General features: G+C 35.3%; 1 protein-coding gene across 1 annotated transcript in view; it reads left to right on the top strand.

Annotated features, from left to right (window-relative positions):
• The window catches only part of STXBP5L (syntaxin binding protein 5L), a 241,372-nt gene that overhangs the window by 132,247 nt on the left and 89,428 nt on the right, over window positions 1-19,697 (top strand). Inside the window, exons 16-18 of the mRNA XM_019650992.1 lie at window positions 1,141-1,358; window positions 3,139-3,308; window positions 7,252-7,377. Coding sequence (XP_019506537.1) covers window positions 1,141-1,358; window positions 3,139-3,308; window positions 7,252-7,377 — 514 coding nt within the window. The remainder of the gene's footprint in view (window positions 1-1,140; window positions 1,359-3,138; window positions 3,309-7,251; window positions 7,378-19,697) is intronic.

Raw genomic sequence — 19,697 nt, 5'->3', positions numbered from 1 at the left:
GTCAACTGCAGATATGATGCTCCTCTAACACTACATGTCCCTAAATACTTCAGTGTGTTATTTCCCTTAAATACAGCCATTCTTTTACATAATCAAATTATAGTTATTAAAATCAGGAGATTAATATTTATACAATACTATTATATAACCTCCAGTCTTACTCAGTATTCACAAATTGTCCCAATAACGTCTTTTATAGTAAAAAAATCTAGGATCACTATTTGCATTTAGTTATTATACCTTGTGAATTTTCTTTAATCTGGAATGGTTTCTTAGTCTTTATTTCATGGAATGACATTTATGAGGAGTTCAGGCAAGTTATTTTGTAGAATCTCCTTCAATTTGGATTCAACTGATGTTTCTTATGATTAGGTTCAGATTATGCATTTTGGGCAGAAACTCCCAGAATTTTAAAACTTTTTGTAAGGATCCTTTGTAGAATTGAGCTTTTTTATAGGGGAGTTCTCATCAGGGTCTAAAATGGAAAAAAAAATATTCCCCCAAATAAATATTCATCACAACAATTCACAAACCCAGAGTTTCTTAAAATTATAACTGACCATATCCTAACCCTAGGCCATTCAGAAAAGATTCTTTCTAAAATAATTACAGATTATTGGATTCCCAATATTGCTAGCTGGTAAATTACAAATCTTTCTCATCTGAAGGAGTGTCTAAAATTTTGTTGAGAGGAGTAAACCCTCTAAGAATAGCATCAACCTCTCATCTAGTAATCAAAGGGGAAAATTGTGAAAAAGAATTGAGGGGTCTCCTTTTGGAGAATTATGTTTAGTATTCCCACTGTAAACTGTCTGAGCTTCAGCATTTTCATCAATAAACGAGAATAAAAATACTTCGTGGGACTTTTCTGAGGATCCCATGAGACAATACATACAAAGGACCTATGTATTTCTTGGTATATAATGTATGTTCAATAAATGTTTAATTTTTCCCTAGTCTCTCTCCAGCTAAACTGTACTGATATGAGAGCATAACATTGAATGCTTACTAGTTAAAATATAATTTATTTTGTCTATTTGGGTTTTATTTTTGTGGTTTAGCAAAGATATTGAAAAAGCTTCAACAACATCTAAGAATTAAGTTCATATTAGAAGATAACTATGTTTCTATATCTTATAGTAACTCTGCAGATGCTGTACAAGCTAAAAACCTCAAAAGTGTTTGAAAAACAGAAGGTAGGAGAAGGAAAACAAACATGTGAAATTGTAGAGGAAGATCCATATGCCATTCAGATGATTTACTGGTGTCCAGAGAGCAGGATATTCTGTGTTTCAGGAGTCTCTGCATATGTCATAATTTATAAATTCAGCAGACATGAAATTACAACAGAAATAGTGGTAAGTCATTTAAAGTTTAAGTTTCACACTTAGAGTTATTAAAATAAAGCAATTATCATAGATTTTGGTTAGTACTTGGTGTAGATTTTAAGCCACCAAGACTACAGTATGTGGCCAATATGACAACTCATTGGATTTCAAATTATTCTTGTTACGTACGCAATATAACCTATTAAAAAATAGTTTGGTTTAATATGACAAAAATAATTCTCTGTCAAAACTTAGTATTATTAAATAGGATGGGTTATGCTTACAGGTTTTATACAGATATTGATTTATTTTATGTATAAATGTAAAATTAATGCAAGCTTTGTTCTGTACTTTTATTAGATTTTTTAGTTTGTCTTTGTCAATTAATTCCCATATATGATTATTTTTAGTTTGTCTTTGTCAATTAATTGCCATTTATGATTATTTCTCAACTGTAAGACTTTTTAATGATTTTCTATATAGCAATATTTTTAATAAGGTGGAAATAATTATGGGGTTGACTTACCAATCTTAATTTTTAAACTAATATAATAATTTAATAATTCAAAATAATGATGCTCTCTTTGGATACATGGGCCTTTTCTACCCAGTTCATTTTACTATTTTATCAAAAATAGAGATTTTATTATAAAGGCCTACTAAAGATTATCTAGTAAAGGCTTGTAAATAACTGTTTTTACCTTAACAACTACAATATTGCCCTTTTAAAGTATATTAGTTAAAATCCTAGGCTTTGTAGTCAGATAAGCCCAGGTTTTAATTTGATGTGACTCTGAGCAAGTCACAAGACAGTAGCAGAGTCTGGGTAAGACTTAATTTCATCACCTAATTTCCTGTGTAAATAAAATGGAAAGTAATAATAAACTAGAAATAAAAATGCCAATTTTATAGGGTTGTGATGATTATATAAAGTCATTGACAGTGTCTAAGTGTAGTAAGCACTCAGTAATTAATAATTGTTATTGTCACTAGAGGTTTGTTATAGTTTTAAGCTAACTATGATGGTCATTTTGGTAATATTGCTATATTCACCATCCCGTAATGACTTTTTTTGTAAACAGTTGTTTTCAATCTCAAAAAATGCTGACTTTTACATTGTAAAGCAAATGTTTATGTTATAAAATCAATTTTAATTAAAGCATTGAATGCAATAATAAAATACTTAATTTTAAAACATTTTTAGTTTTAAAAAGAAGGTTTTGGGATCATGTTTTTAATCCAATATAAATTACCATATATTTTTCATTAAGTAATTTTGACCAAGCTAATGAAATTAAACAAATAAGGGGTAATCTAATGAAATAAACTAATAAAAATATGGAATTTCTTTTGGAAACTTTTTACTGAGTTAAAGTCAAAATTGAAGGTTTTGTTTTTTCCTTAAACTAAATACCTGTACAAGTAACAATTTGTAAACACACACATACACATATCCAGTTTAATTTCTTCCATCAGAGTAAACATGACTAATTTTTCTTTTTATTTTCTTATATATGGAATTGTAATTTATACTTTATCTTAAGGAATATTATTTTAAAACTTTATCTCCACTGGTAGGTATTTTTCTTATAAGTCTGAAGAATTAAAGAGTATTTTACATTTTTTGATGGATGTCATTGATTCTTTCATATAATTCACTATTTAATTCAGTTTGGAATATCTCAGCTTTACTATAAATTGAAATTGAACTTACTAATCAGAAAAAATAATGAACACCACAAATTATCAGTTATTTTAGTGTGATTATTTTTATTATCATGACTTAAATTAAACTGGATTTTTTTTTAAGTCATTGGAGGTACGACTTCAGTATGATATTGAAGATATTATTACCCCGGAACCAGAAACAAGTCCTCCATTTCCAGATCCCTCGTCCCATCTTTCCTCAAGGAGTCTTTCTGGAAGTACTAACACTGTGGCTAGTGAAGGAGTCACAAAGGACAGTATCCCATGCCTCAAGTAAGAGTTGCTATCAAATTTTTAAACAATTTTACATATTACTAATATAATTATTTAAAACTGTGTCAAATAAAATCATTCTTCTCTCTTATTAAGCTCTTGTCAAGTGATCTATAATCCACCATGGAGATATCCTGGTCTTTTTGAACATCCCTAAAGAGGACACAATGTTTTCATCCTTCACTTACTAATTCATTATATTTCCTTTCCAGAAGGACCCTAAAGAAAATATGGCTTTGATAGAATAGGATAACTTTGGCAGAGTACAAACATGGCTACTTGCTTGGTATTTCCCAAATGAAAAAGTATGTTTAGGGAATTTTTTCAGCCGCCTTGGAATCAAAAAGAAAACCAAGTTTACTATTTACTACAAGAATACTGTGTTAGGGGCCGGCCGAGTGGCGCGTTGGTTAAGAGCTGGCTTGGGACTCCAGATCTAAGCAGCAGGGCCCCGGTACAGATCCCACATGGGGGCCAGTGACATTGCCCTCTACAACTAAGATGGTGAACAACAGCTTGACCTGGAGCTGGGCTGCCATGAGTCGCCGGCAATGGTGTAGGCTGCAGCCCCTGCTTCAGTGGGCTGCTGTGAGCTACCATGTGTGGCCGGCAGCCAGTGTGAGCGGCTGGCAGCCGGTGTGAGCTGTCAAGAGCCGCCATGAGCGCCTGTCCAGAGGCCGGCGACTGATCTGCCTCCCCCAGGAAGAGTGCAATGATAATACCAACATGGGTCAGTGAAGCAACGTCCTCCACGACTAGACTGAAGGACAAAAGGACAGCAACTTGTCTGTTCCCCTCCCCCAATTCCCCAATAAAATCTTTAAAAAAAAATACTGTGTTAGAAGAAAGAATTTCTCTTTGATTGCAAGGATATTGTATAATATGACTTTTTCTTTTTTTTCTTTTTGAACTTTTTTTTTTTTTAAGATGTTTTATTGGGGAATCAGGGAAGGGGAACAGACAAGTTGCTGTCCTTTTGTTCTTAAGTCTAGTTGCAGAGGACGTCACTTCACTGGCCCATGTTGTTATTCACTGTGCTCTTCCTGAGTGAGGCAGTAACTCGCCAGCCATTGGACGGCCGCTCACGGCAACTCAGGGAAGCTCACGCCAGCTGCTGGCCAGCCACGATGCAGCCTACGCTGTGGCCCATGACTCACAGCAGCCCGACTCCAGGTCGAGCTGTTGTTCACCATCTTAGTTGTAAAGGGCACAGCATCAGTGGCCCTCATGTGGGATCCGAACCGGGGGCCCTGCTGCTCAGAGCTGGCACCCCAAGCCAACTCTTAACCAAGGCGCCACTCGGCTGGCCCATGACTTTTTCTTTTTTAGCTGATGATATTTGGTAATAAACTATATTCTCTCGGTATACCTAAACAAAGTTTAGAGTCATAATCAAATAAAAATAAAAGTTACTCAAGCCCATAATATTTCCTTAATTGTTTTTATGCTTTGTAGTAATTAGATATAAAAGAATGCAGTCTCCTTAAATTACTACTTACTGCTTCTACATCATCAAACCAAATGTTTTTAGTCTTAATGGGTTGGAAAATTGAGCCTGAGCAAGGAATTTTTTTGAGCCTCATATGAAAATATATGAATCTGCTACTCAAGGAACTTCAGACAACTAGTTTCCTCATTTCTTATGAAAACACATGTGGAAAATTTAAAGATAACATTACAGAAACAAAATCAGTTTGCCACACCGTTAATAGTTGATACACATTTGTAATCATTGTTTTTCCTCCAGAATTTTTTCTTGTGAAGTAAAAAATATATAAGCAGGAATTATGGGAGGGAAATCTATAAACAGGAAACATCATCATAAAATTTTAACAAATGGAAAATGTTCTTAATGTTATATGTTTAATTTTCCCTTCATATAACTTTGCTTCATTTAATTGATTCCTATTAAAATGAAAATCAGAAAGAGAACAAAAAGCTCAACAAAGCTGAAGAAAGTAATGCAGATTGATTTATTAACTAACAAGACCCATCATTAAAGTGTGGGTCCTCCAATGACATATACATATATATATAAAAAATATAATATATATAATATATCTATAATAAAATATACATATATATACATAAAAAATTTTTTTGAGAATTTTGTAAGAGTTTATTTCAGCCAAATTGACAACATGCTGGGAAGCAAGATCACAAATGCTCCCTGACCTAAATATTTTTTAATAAAATTTTAAAAATTTAAAAGATAGAGATAAAAGAAAAAAAAAGTGAATACAACAAAAATCTGGTAAAAAATCTGGCAAGCAGTAACAGTATTGAAGCATAACAACAGCATTTAATGTTGAGAAGTAGTAGAGACATGTTAAGAATAATCAAGAGAACAAAAGGGAAAAAATCAGTATAATCCTGTATTATGTATTATGGTCCTAGGAACCAAATGGCAGAACTGTTGTAAATGTATTATTCTATGAATTACATTATATTAATAGTGGTTTTTGAGTTGTGTATAATCCATGCTTTGATAAATTATACATTGGCATCCATCCCTAAATCACTTTTCCTTTGCTGGATTTAGATTACCATATACATTAGTTGATAAATAAGCATTTCAACGGGCCTACTCTTCATTTTTAGCAATATTATAATGCTTATCAATGTACACATATTTATGCAATTATTGATTTTATATTTATTTAATTTCCCTTTGTGATTCCTAGTGTATAAAATGGTTGGTCATCATAGGCCTTACTAAGAGGTGAGATTTTAACAAAAGTTAGGTGAGGGAGTTTCCTGAAGAATACCTGGTGGAATAGTGTTCTAGGCAGAAGGAACAGCTAGAGCAAAGGCCTTAAAGTGCCTACTATATAAGGAGATCAGTGTAGTTAGAACAAAGGGAGCAAGGTGGGTGTTAGTAGAGAGGGTAGTAGGAAATTAAGTCTGATTGGCAATAGAGAGCCAATTATAGGCTCTCTAAGGACCTTGGATTTTATTTCTAATTAAATGGGGAGTTGTTATAGGGTTTTGAAGAGCAAAGTGACATGATTAGCCTTAAATTTTAAATTGATCACTTTGATGGCTCTGTTGAAAATGGATTTTGAGATGGGAGAAAAGAGTAGCAGCCCAGAAACCAGAAAGGAGACCATTTGCAGCTAACTAGAGATGATGTTGAGGGCTGGCGGATTTAGCAAATAAAGACACAGGGTATTCATTTAAGTTTGAGTTTAAGATATGCAATGAACATTTTTGTTAGTATCAGTATATCTCAAATATTGCATGGGACCTACATATAGTGAAAAAACCAAACCTGTTTATTATTTATTTGAAATTCAGTTTTAAATGGAATCCAATATTTTTATTTGTTAACTGGAACTTAGCATGGTAGCAGTAAAGAATAAACAGTGTCATACTCTTAATATATTTTGAAGGTAGAACCATCAGCATTTGATGATTGATTGGATGTGTGATATGAGAGAAGAATATTAGTCAAGAATGATTTAAAGTTTTTTTAAGTGAGTAACTGGAAGGATAATAGTTGCTATCAACTGGAATAGAGAAGGGTGCAAGTGGAGTAAATTTAGAGGGAAAGAGTAGTAATTCAGGTTTTGGGTATGTTGAAATCTTACATTGGGTGGTAGATTAACTTTTTTTATTTTTATGCATCATAACTTACAAATTTGTAACAAATATTTCATAAGCAAAGTAAATAATTAAAAATACTATTCTCAAAAGAAAAAAAAGAAGTGATAAAGACAAGTTGAAGTTGTAGACCTGACTGACTGAACAGCTACTTAAAGAAAGAAACCTAAGCAATCACAAGTGGCTTGGTGTATTTTGAGAAAGCTAGAAGACATTATCCACCTCCTGCATACTGCCCTGAATGCCTGGTGGTATATATTTCTGTAGGAAGATTCTATGTAAATTATACGTGTTTCAACTGTATGTAATAGAACTCCTTTTTCTCTTTTTTTTTTTCTAGTGTTAAGACACGACCAGTGCGGATGCCTCCAGGGTATCAAGCAGAACTTGTTATTCAGTTGGTGTGGGTGGATGGTGAACCTCCCCAACAGATTACTAGTCTTGCTGTAAGCTCAGCGTATGGAATGTAAGTAGCTAAACATTCTTTCTAATTTGTATTACTTATCTAATATGTTTGATATATTTAGATATTTCCTTTAAAATACTCAAGGAAGTTCTACAAATGGAAAGAAGCCCTTTACCTGGATTTTTATTAGATAAAAAAATGGTATAAGGAAAATAATAGTTTAAATATATACTATTGTTGTTTGTTCTTTTTTGATGTCAAACTTGTGATAGTATTTCCACTTTTAATGTTGCTAGAAAACTAAGATGTTATTACACTTATACTTTTTTGTTTGTATACTTCTACACTGTTGGTTTTGTTTGTATTTTCTCTCTGTTTCCTCCTTGTGTTTCATTTTGAATGCTAGAGTCAGATTCTTTGGGATTCAAATACTAATTCTACTTCTTCCTGGCTGTTGGGTCTTAGAAAAGTAACAAGTTTCTGTGCTTTATATCCTTATCTTTAAAATGAGGATAATATGTTGTTGAGAGGATTAAATATATTAATACTTAAAAAATGTATCTTTTAGGTTTAGAACAGGATATACATGACATATTCAAGATAGGAAAGTTTGAGGAATTTTTAATAAGTGGACTATTTATCTAGGGTATAGAGAAACAACACAAGATAGTATAGTATCCACAGTGCTTTATTACTACCTGTCAAAGAATAACTCGAAGACATAGTTAATTATTACCACATTATTTACTTGACTACAAAGTAAACCAATAATATATTGATCTTACCTAACAAATTCAGAAGCATAATTTATATATGAAAGAGGAAAAACCAAAGGAAAAAAAAAACCACAGACACTTTCTAAATAATGAACTTTGTGTTTTCCTTTCACTGAGTAAGATACTGTAATGAGTCCGATCAGTTTTATGAATCATCAACTAAACCAGTTTTAGTTATTTATGGCTTCTCCAGAAGACCTTAGTTGTTTAATTTGTGACATATGTAAAAGGCATTTGTTTATTATGTTTACCATCATTTGGGAATACTTCCATCTGAGTTATGTCAGGTCTGTACCATTTTCTTGTTAGAATTTATCAATTCTTCCCTTTTGTTCAAACTCAGCCCCCATGCTGACTGACCACAAGGTCTTCAGCCACTTGAAGAAGGATATTATTAGTTGAATAGTGCTCAGGATAATGGCTTTGTAACAACATTTAAATACCTGGATATTAGATGTCAAAGAAGCAAAAAAACATAAGGACAATCATAATTACTATAAAAAATATTTGGAAATTACTTGCTGTCCAACATCCTAGTTGGCCTAAGTCTAAACTAGGAGAATACATCCCAAGGATCAGTGTAATCAAGTTTAGCTAGCTAAGTAACTCTATTTTCTCATGATAATTGATTTTTCTACTCTTTTGAAGAATTTACCAAGGGGCAACTCTTGAGTCAGACACTGTGCAGGATCTGAGATTTTTTTCCCCTCTTACAAGCTAATAGCCTGCCACACTTTTGTTTGTATATATGTTGACAGAAAACTGGCCTCTGAGCCAGAAACAAAGATAGTTTATTATTGACAGTAAAAACTGCAGCTAGAGAAACATCTTTTATAAGTTCCCTGAGCCTCAGTCATAACAGAGTACCATGGTAAGAAACAGATGGTACCTGCATGTGCAGTGGTGTTACAAGAGAAGAACTCCAAGTATTAAAAACTCAGCTCTGAAAATAGGTCTGCTGGTGACCTCCCTATCCTCCAAACTGTAAAGACACTATATCTTTACTCTGGAGTATAAGCAAATCTTCTCTGGGGAAGAGGAGAAGAAGAAGGACTTATCTTTCTTTTCTTCTTTTTTTTCTTTTGAGATTATTCTCATATCATTTTTATTGAATTAACTGTTCTTTTCAATAATAGTTGACATTAAATGTTATATTAGTTTCAGATGTATAACATAGTGACTGGACATTTATATAACTTAAAAAATTGATCTCCCAATAAGGCTAGTACCCATCTGACACCATAAATAGTTTTTACAGTATTATAAACTATATTCCCTTTGCTGTACTTTACATCACTGTGACTATTTTATAACTACCAATTTGTACTTCTTAATCCCTTCACCTTTTTCACCCAGCCTCCCAATCCGATTCCATCTGGGAACCATCAACTTGTTCTCTGTATCTATGAGTTTGTTTCTGTTGTGTGTTTGTTCATTTATTTTGTTCTTTAGATTCCACATATAAGTGAGATCATATGGTATTTGTCTTTCTCTGTGTGACTATTTCACCTAGCATAATACCCTCTAGGTCCATCCATGTTATCACAAATGGCAAGATTTCATTTTTTATGGCTATGTAAATTTTCATTCTCTATATGTACCACATCTTCTTTATCTACTTACCTATTGACGCACAGTTGAGTGGCTTCCATATGTTGCCTATTGTAAATAATACTGCAATGAGCATATATCTTTTCAAATTAGTGTTTAGAATTTCTTTGGATAAATACTCAGAAGTGGAACTGCTGGGTCATATGGTAGCTCTATTTTTAATTTTTTGAGGTACATCCAAACTGTTTTTCATAGTGGCTGCACCAATTTGCAATTCCACCAACAGTGTATGAGGACTCCGTTTTCTCTACATTCTTGCCAACATGTGTTGTTTGTCAATTTATTGATGATGGCCATTCTGACAGGTGTGAGTTGATATCTCACTGTGGTTTTAATTTGCATTTTCCTGATGGTTGGTGATATTGAGCATCTTTCCATACATCCATTGGCCATCTGTATGTCCTCTTTGGAGAAACGTTCCCTGCCCATTTTTTAATGGGATTTTTTTTTTATGTTAAAGTTGTATAGTTCCTTATGTTTTGGATTAACCCTTAATTGGATGTGTCATTGGCAAATACCTTCTCCCATTCAGTAGGTTCTCTTTTCATTTTGTTGATGGTTTCCTTCTCTGTGCAAGACTTTAGTTTGATGTAGTCCGATTTGTTCATTTTGTCTTTTGTTTTCCTTGCCTGGGGAGCCATATCCAAAATAAACATTGCTAAGAGCGATGTCAAAGAGTTTACAGCCTATGTTTTTTTCTAGGTATTTTATGATTTCAGGTCTTACATTTATGTCTTTAGTCCATTTTGAGATTATTCTTGTATATGGTATAAGAAAGTGGTCTAGTTTCTTGTCCTTCTCCTTCTCCTTCTTCTTTTGCCGGTATCTGTTCAGTTTTTCCAACACCATTTATTGAAGACACTGTCTTTACCCCATTGTATAATTTTGCCTCTTTTGTCATAGATTAATTGACCATGTAGGTGTGGGCTTATTTTGGGGCTCTCTATTCGCACTCTATGTGTCTGTTTTTATGCCAGTACAATTTCATTTTAATTACTATAGCCTTGTAGTATAGTTTGATATCAGGTAGCATGATACCTCCAACTTTGTTCTTCTTTCTCAAGATTGCTTAGGTTATTCAGGGTATTTTTTTGGTTCCATTTAAATTTAAGGATTATTTGTTCTCTTTCTGTGAAAACTGCCATTGGTATTTTGCTAGGGATGGCATTGAATCTATAGATTACTTTGGGTAGTATGGACATTTTAATGAAGTTAATTCTTTCTATCCATGAGCACAGTATATAACCTTCCATTTATTTAAATCTTCAGTTTCTTTCTTCAATGTCTATAGTTTTTAAGTACAGGTCTTTTATTTCCTTGGTTAAATTGATTCCCAGGTTTTTGTTTTGTTTTGTTTTTTGCTGTAGATATAAATCAGATATTTTCTTAATTTCTCTGATGGTTTGTTATTGCTGTATAAAAATGCAACTGTATTTTGAATATTAATTTTGTATTCTACTGTAGTGAATTTATAAATTATTTGCAAAAAATTTTTTGGTGGTCTCTTTAGGGTTCTCTCTATATAGTATTATGTCATCTACAAATAATGACAATTTTACTACTTCTTTTCAATTTGAAAGCATTTTATTTGGTTTCCTGTCTGATTGCTATGGCTAGGGCTTCCAATACTATGATGAATAAGAGTGGTGAAAGTGGACATCCTTGTCTTGTTTCTCATCTTTTTTTAAAATAATTTTTTATCTTACAATTACAATTGACATTAAATATTAGTTTCAGGTTAACAACGAGTCATTAGACATTATGTAACTTATGAAATGATCACTTCTATAAATCTAGTACACATCTGACACTACATATAGTTATTATAAAATTATTGACTAAATTCCCTATGCTGTACTTTACATCCCAATGACTATTTTCTAACTACCAATTTGTACTTCTTAATCCCTTCACCTTTTTCACCCAGCCGCCAACCCCCATCCCATCTGGCAAGCAACAAAGTGTTCTCTGTATCTATGAGTTTGTTTCTGTTTTGTTCATTTATTTTGTTTTTTAGATTCCACATAGGAATGAAATCATATGGTATTTGTCTTTCTCTGTCTGACTTATTTCACTTAGCATAATATCCTCTAGACTCACCCATGTTGTTGTAGATGTCAAGATTTCATTCTTTTTTATGGCTGAGTATTATTCTATTCTATATATGAACTACTTATTTCTCTATTCATCTATTGATAAACAGTTAGGTTGCTTCCATGTCTTGGCTATTGTAAGTAATCCTGCACTGAACATATGGATGCATATGGCTTTTTGAATTAGTGCTTTGGCTTTCTTCTGATAAATACCCAGAAGTGGAATTACTGGGTCCTTCTTTGTCTCTTGTTATAACATTTGTTTTAAAGTCTATTTTGTCTGGTATAAGTATTGCTACCCCAGGTTTTTTTCTTTTTCTTTTTTTTTCCATTTTCATGAAATATCTTTTTCCATCCCTTTACTTTCAAACTGTGTGTCCTTCAATCTGAAGTGCATCTGTTGTAGGCAGCATGTGTAAAGGTCTTGTTTTCTTATGCATTCAGCCACCCTATGTCTTTTGATTGGAGCATTTAATCCATTTACATTTAAACTAATTGTGGGTACATATGTAGTTATTGCCATTTTATTATTCATATTTTTTAATATATTTTTTTAAGATTTTTTTATTGGGGAATTGGGGGGATGGGAACAGTGCTGAGGAATTGGGGGAAAGGGAACAGACAAGTTGCTGTCGTTTTGTTCTTCAGTCTAGTTGTGGAGGACATTGCTTCACTGGCCCAAGTTGGCACCATCATTGCGCTCTTCCCAGGCGAGGCAGATCAGTCGCTGGCTTCTGGACGGCCACTTACTGCGGCTGCTGGCCACTCACACTGGCTGCTGGCTACATACGGTAGCCCATGGCAACCCACTGCCACAGGGGCTGCAGCCTACACCGTTGCTGGCGACTCACGGCAGCGCAGCTCCAGGTTGAGCTGTTGTTCAGCATCTTAGCTGTGGAGGGCAGTGTCATTGGCCCTCATATGTGGGATCCGAACCAGGGCCCTCTGGTGTCCCAAGCAAGTTCTTAACCATCGCTCCACTTGGCCGGCCCAATATATTTTTTTCTTCTACTTAAAGAAGTCCCTTTAACATTTCTTGTAACACTGTTTTGGTGTTGATGAACTCCTTTAGCTTTTTCTTGAAGCTCTTTATCTGTCCTTCGATTCTAAATCATAGCCTTGCTGGGTAGAGTAATTTTGGTTGTAGGTCCTTGCTTTTCATTATTTTGAATATTTTGTGCCAATCCTTTCTGACCTGCAAAGTTTCTGTTGAGAAATCAACTGACAGTCTTATGGAAACTTCCTTGTAGGTACCTAACTGCTTTTCTCTTGCTGCTTTTAAGATTCTCTCTTTGTCTTGAACATTTGGCATTTTAAATATGATGTGTGTTGGTGTGGGCCTGTTTGGGTTCATCTTGCTGGAGGCTCTCTGTGCCTCCTGGACTTGTATGTTTATTTCCTTTGTGAGGTTAGAGTTTTCCATCATTATTTCTTCAAATAGGTTTACAATTCCTTGTTGTCTTCTCTTTCTGGTACTCCTATGATGTGAATATTGTTACGCTTGATGTTGTCCCAGATTTTTCTTAAACTATCCTCATTTTTTTTTGGGGGGGGGAGAGATTCTTTCATCTTTTTGCTGTTCTGATTGGTGGTTATCTGCTACCTTGTCTTCTAAATTACTGATTTGATCCTCTGCTTCATCTGATCTATTATATTCTTCATTTCAGTTAGTTCATGCTGCGTTTTGAACGGATTCTTTTTTATGTTTTCTATCACCATTTTTATGTTTCCTATCTCTTTGCCAAGGCTCCCAATGAGATCATTGAGCACCCTTATTACCAGTGTTTTGAACTCTGCATCTGGTAGATTACTTGTTTCCTTTTGTTTAGTTCTTTTTCTGTAGTTTTATTCTGTTCTTTTGTTTGATGTATGTTTCTTTGTATCCTCATTTTATCTGCCTGTCTGTGTCTCTATGTTAGATAGAGCTGTTATGTTTCTCAGTCTTATTAGAGTGGCCTTATGTATTGGGTTGTCAGAAAAGTCATGATGTATTTTTTCTGTTTTTTGTTGCAAAAATGCATCATGACTTTTCTGACAACCCAATAGTAGGTGTCCTGGAAGGCCCAGTGTCACAGTCTCCCTGGTCTCCTGAGCCAGGTGCTCCAGGTATGTCCCTTCCTATTGTAGTTGATCCTTGATTGCTGTTGGGACATCAGTAGGAGGGATTGAACCTCAGGGTAGTTGGTTGAGAGGATTGGCCATGCCTACAATGGAGGAGCTATTGTGGAGGGACTGACTGTATGAACTAGGATTCACTTTAACAGGGCTGTGGTACCTGCCAAGTCTGCCCTTTGGCCGTGTCATTTGTGGAGGTCATTGGGTGGTGCTCTGGTGCAGTCTGAAGCTGGCCACCAGGTATGTTGATTTTGGGGTTATCTTTGGATGGGGCTCTGTTGTAGGCCAAGGTCTGTGCCCTTCCCAGGGCCACTTGGTATGACCTACAAAGTCATCTGCAGATGGTTCCCACTTGTGCTGGGCTTGGAGGTACCTGAGAGGCTGAGCTGTGAACTGAGGTTTGCTGCCACTAGTGTCAGTCCTTGGGCTGATTAGCAAGAGGCATGGGGTACATCAAGGCTAGATGCTGCTTGTTTGGGCTTCATGAGTCTTTGAGAGATTTTCAGAAAGTCTACAACATGAGTCAAGACAGGCTGTATGGAAAAGCCACTGGAATTGGCTTTGGTGAGGGTGGGGGTCTCAGGTAATCACAAGGGCAGGGTGAAAGGTGTTATCCGTTGATGGAGACTCAGATATAGCACCCCCCTGTCTGGGTAAGCTGGATGGGGGGAGGGCTCAACAAAGGATCAATGGCTTCTTCAAGCACTTCTGTCTGGAAGAAAGTTGCCCCTCCAGGCCTGGCCCTGATGCCAGACAATCCAGTTTCCTCCCTATATGTCATTAACACTTTTCAAACTGCTGCCCCAGTACTGAATCTCAGAGCAAGTGAGTCTGTCAGCAAGTAAGTCCATGCATGAGGCCTTTAAGAAGAATGCCTGGGACTCCAGCAGCCCTCACTCAGCCACAATATCTCAGCCAGAATTTATGGGGACTCCTCTCCCCACCAATGGAACCCTGGGCTGGAGAGTCTATTTTGAGGTTATGACTCCTCACTCCTCAGAAGAGATAGATATTCCTCTCAAATTTTAGCTGCCACACATGGATGTGGTACCAGCCCATTCTGTGTCTCTGCCCCTCCTACCAGTCTCCATGTGGCTTCTTCTGTATATATTAGTTATATGACTTCAGCTAAACTTCAGATGATTCTCAGTGGTAGTTGTTCTGTGGTTTAGTTGTAATTTTGATGTGGTTGTGGGAGGAGGTGAGTACAGCCTTTAACTATTTTGCCATCTTGATTGGAAGCCCAGTTCAGATTTCTTTTAATGCCATCACACTAGAAAGGAAGTTAGAAGATTGTGAATATGGAGGCTGAGAAGTCCAAGAGCTGCAATCAAGTTGGAGACCCAGGATTGCTGATGTTCTCATTCTAGTCCAAGTGTTAAGGCCTGGGAAATGCAGCCACCAGTAGAAACTGAATGTACGCTCCCTGTTTGTCTCTTGTTACATTTTTTTATGTTGAAATATATTTTGTCTGATATAAGTACTGCTATACCTGCTTTTCTCTGGATGCTATTTTCCTGGAGTATCATCTCCCATCCCTTCACTTTGAATCTATGTTTGTCTCTGTAGCTGAGATGGGTCTCCTAAAGGCGTCATATAATTGGGTCTTGTTTTTTAATCTATCCCACTACTGTGTGCCTCTTGATTGGTGAGTTCAGTCCATTTACATTTAGGGTGATTATTGACATATGAGAATTTACTGCAACCATTTATCTTTTGCTTCTCGTTGCTCTGTATCTTCATTGTTTTCTTTTCCCCTTGTATTTCTATTTTAGTTCAGTGGTATTCTATGATTTTTTTTTCCCCTCTCGTCCTTCTTTTTTATGTTATGTGCCTCTGTTCTAGATTTTTATTTTCTGGTTGCTGTTAGGTTTATGTGTAAAATGTTTTATACATACAGTAGTCCTTTGTCTTCTGAGTGCATCTTTTCTCCATTCACCTGTGCAAGTTCAGTCCATTACCCCGACCCCCCCTTTTTTGTTGTCACAAATTATCCCCTTTTATGACGTGCATTCATTTTCAAATTGTAGAAGCTATAGTCTTTTTTTTAACATTTTTACCCATTTAAACCTTTATGCTATAATTATTTAATACTCTATTCTGAAATAGTTACAATTTCCTGCTTCTGTCTGTCTGTCATCATGCTCATAGTTTTGTATCCTTTTGTCTTTTTGTTTGTTTCATGTTTAACAGCTCCTTTCAACATGTCTTGTAATGCAGATCTTGTGGTGGTAAATTCCCTCAGCTTTTGTTTGGCAAAGGCTTTATTTCTCCTTCATATATGAAGGAAAACTTTGCCAGCTATCTTATTCTTGGCTGGTGATTTCTCTATATATTTACATGCTTGATTCCACTCTCCCCTAGCTTGTAAGTTTTCTGCTAAAAAAATTCAATGATAATCCAATTGGGTTTCCTTTATAGGTTACAGTCATTTTTGCCCTGGTTGCCTTGAGAATTCTTTGTCATTAGCTTTAAACAGTTTTAATATAATGTGTCTTGAAGAAGGTCTGTTTGCATTCAGATAATTAGGTGTTCTGTCAGCTTCTTGGATTCCAGGTCTAGCTCTTTACATAGGTTTCAGAAGTTCTCATCAATTATTTATTTGACAGGGCTTTCTATTCCCTTCTTTTTCTCTTTTCCTTCTGGTATTCCCATTATTCTTATATTGCTCTTTCTGATGGAGTCAGACCTCTTGTAGAGGTGTTTCATTGTTTTTTGTTTTTAATCTCAATTCTCTTTTTTTTCCCACCTGAGTCACTTCTAGATTTTTGTCTTCAAGATCACTAATTCTCTTGTCACATGGTCCTCTCTATTTCCTGAGCTGTCTAATTCATTTTTCATCTCATTGAGTCCTTTAGCTCCAGAATTCGTTTTTTTGTTTTTTTGTTTTTATAGTTTCAATCTCTTTGGTAAAGTACTCCTTTTGTTTGATTTTATTCATGAGCTCTTTGAACTGCCTTTCTGAATTTTCTTGTATCTTGAGTTTTTACAGAACTGCAATCTTAAATTCTTCATCATTTAAATCAGTCTTCTGTGTCTTTGAATTTGTTTTTGGAGACTTTTCATTTTCTTTTTGAGCTACCTTGTTTATTCATGGTATTTGATGGATTATTTCTCTGTGTGGGCATTTGAGACATAGAAATCTTTAGGTACTGTTTTGCTTTTTAACAATTTAGCAGGCTAATAAATAGAGGTCTTTTGTTTTCAAGTAGATCATGCTATAGCACACATTTTTGTTTTATCTACACTATTAGGACTTCTGGGACCTCGGTGGGCAGTTTCACATCAGCTGTGGAAAATGCCCTGTATTCCCCTGAAGATGTGGGCAACCTGTCTGTGACCGGGTCACCTCTGTCTCAGTGTAGCCCCCTCATGGTGGGATGTGGCAGGTGATGAGGCTCCAGGCATGTGAGTTTCCAGTGCTCTCTCCCTGCAACCAAAGGCTGCCAGCCACACTGTACTACATGAGGTGTCCCAGCTGCCTTCACCATGCTCCACCATGATGGGTAGGGAAGGGGTAGGTTCATGCATTATAGCTTTTTTTCTTTCACTGGGACTACCTGCAGTGTGCTCCGGCCAGTAAGGTCACAGTGGTGCTTCTGTGGCTCTGACCTTCTCTGGGCTGCCAAGTGAGAACTGCTACTATGTTAGCTGGAGCCCAGTGGGTGACAGGAGAGTGAGGGGAGGCAGGTTGGCAAGCCTGCATCTTTGTGATTTTCCTAATGGCTGCTTCAAGACTGAGTCTGCCACAACTTTGTACCACATCTCATCCCCTGTCACTGGGCTCAGCCACAGTGTGTACAAGCCACTCATGCCAGAATGGTGCCTTTGGTCCTCTCCAGGCTGCTGACTAAGGGCTTCAACCAACCTTCTACAGCTACCACATTAGCTGGGGCCACTGTGAGTACAGGACTATGTCCAGGGCTTCTGTCTCTGTCTTTCCTCCCAGCCTGCTTCCCCTGCTTGCTTCTACAGTACAAACCCACCTTCACATGTCTCAATGCTCGGGTCTCTCAGACATGTTTGCGTGTTGAGCATGGAATTATTTGTTGAATTATAGTTGTCCAAATTGTTGTAACTTCAAAGAGAGAAACTAAGAAGTCTCACTCTCCCTGATGCTGACATCACTGCAGTAGTTTTGTTTTTAATTCAAAGATAATATTTTTGTCATATATTCTTGTTGCTTTTTTTTTCCTGTTAGTATTGTATTTGGGAACTCTATCATACCTGTAAACTGAAGTAATTAACTATATTTTAACATAAAAAGTTAAAAAATATTAACTTGCTACAGGATGTAATATGTATAATGTTGCATTTATATATAATATTGAGATTAATTCTACATTTTTGTGGAAATTTTTCTTTTTTTAATTAAAATTCATTGGGTTGACAATGGTTAGTAAAGTCACGTAGGTTTCAGGTGTACAATTCTGTAATACATCATCTATATATTACATGTGTGTTCACCACCCAGAGTCAGTTCTCCTCCCATTTTCAAAGTATGTTAACAACAAATTTCTGATTTGATGTTCCTAAAAAGCCTTGTGAACTAGATAAACCTGGTATTATAATTATTATTATAAAGAAATAGTCCTAGCAAGATTCATTAATTTTTCTCAAAATCACATACCATATTTTGCCGTGTATAATGTGCACCTGTTTTTGGCCCAAACTTTCAGGGGAAAATTCTTTTGTTTTAATTTTCCAAGGGATTTTCCAATAATTTTTGTAAAATTATCTGCTAGATTGCTAGCTCCCGTCTAAAGTGTATGAGAGAAATGTTCATCATATGGTAATAAGGTTGGCATCACCTATCTTATCAAGTCAGAGTCACTTACTCTGTGGACAACAATACATCACTCTTCATTTCATTTCACTGAATCATTGGCTGAAATTACTTTCGTTACAAGTTCATCTAAGTTCAACAAAACCGATTATCATATTGCATGTATTATTTTGCATATGGATATCGTTATTGATTTCCAGAGTTACACTTTTAACTCATAAGCATAAATAAAAGAATTTAAAACATATATATAGATACAGAATTATTACTACCCATTTATAATACAGATCCTTATTTTTCTCTCACAAATTTGGGCAAAAAAGTGTGTATTGTACACGGCAAATACAATAATCTATAAAATGATACAGATGGGATCTTTTAACTTTTGCCAGTTGCCAAAATCTGTCTTACTGGAAGGTGTAAAACTCTGAAATAGCAAAACATCTAGTATCCTAAAACATCTAGTATCCTAGAACTTTTAATTTGTTGTGAAGAAGGCAATGTGATGGAGTGGAAAGAAGTAGATTCAGAGGATGCAGATGATATGCTAACTAGATTCAATCTAAGCAATAAAACAACATGGAACTTATATAAAATGAGAAAAACAGCACTGATACAACTAGTGTATATTTCATTTAGGGAGCAAAAAGTGCAGGTTTATAATTTTTCATTTAGAGGGCATGTTGTAAATGGAGGAAAATTATTGTATGTCTAATGGTTGAGGTGACCAAAATAACTGTTTAGGGGGGCAATTTTAATTTCCCAGGAGATTTAGCTATGAAATTAAATAAATGCTATTTGTCTTTTAATAAATGGGACAAAGAATGAGAAAACTTTAATTTTTGTAAATGAAAGTTATATCTCTATATCTACTACAGTGAAAACTTTAGCTATATCACAACTTTAACTATATCAATTTTTATGTAATATTTTGTGTTAAAATATGCTTTGTTGAAGAAGAAAACTAATTTGGGGCCTAATACCTATAATTTTATTTGC

This window comes from Hipposideros armiger, unplaced genomic scaffold (assembly GCF_001890085.2).
Source record: "Hipposideros armiger isolate ML-2016 unplaced genomic scaffold, ASM189008v1 scaffold_8, whole genome shotgun sequence".
Lineage (NCBI taxonomy): Eukaryota > Metazoa > Chordata > Mammalia > Chiroptera > Hipposideridae > Hipposideros > Hipposideros armiger.
This window is presented reverse-complemented; position numbering and strand designations above follow the sequence as displayed.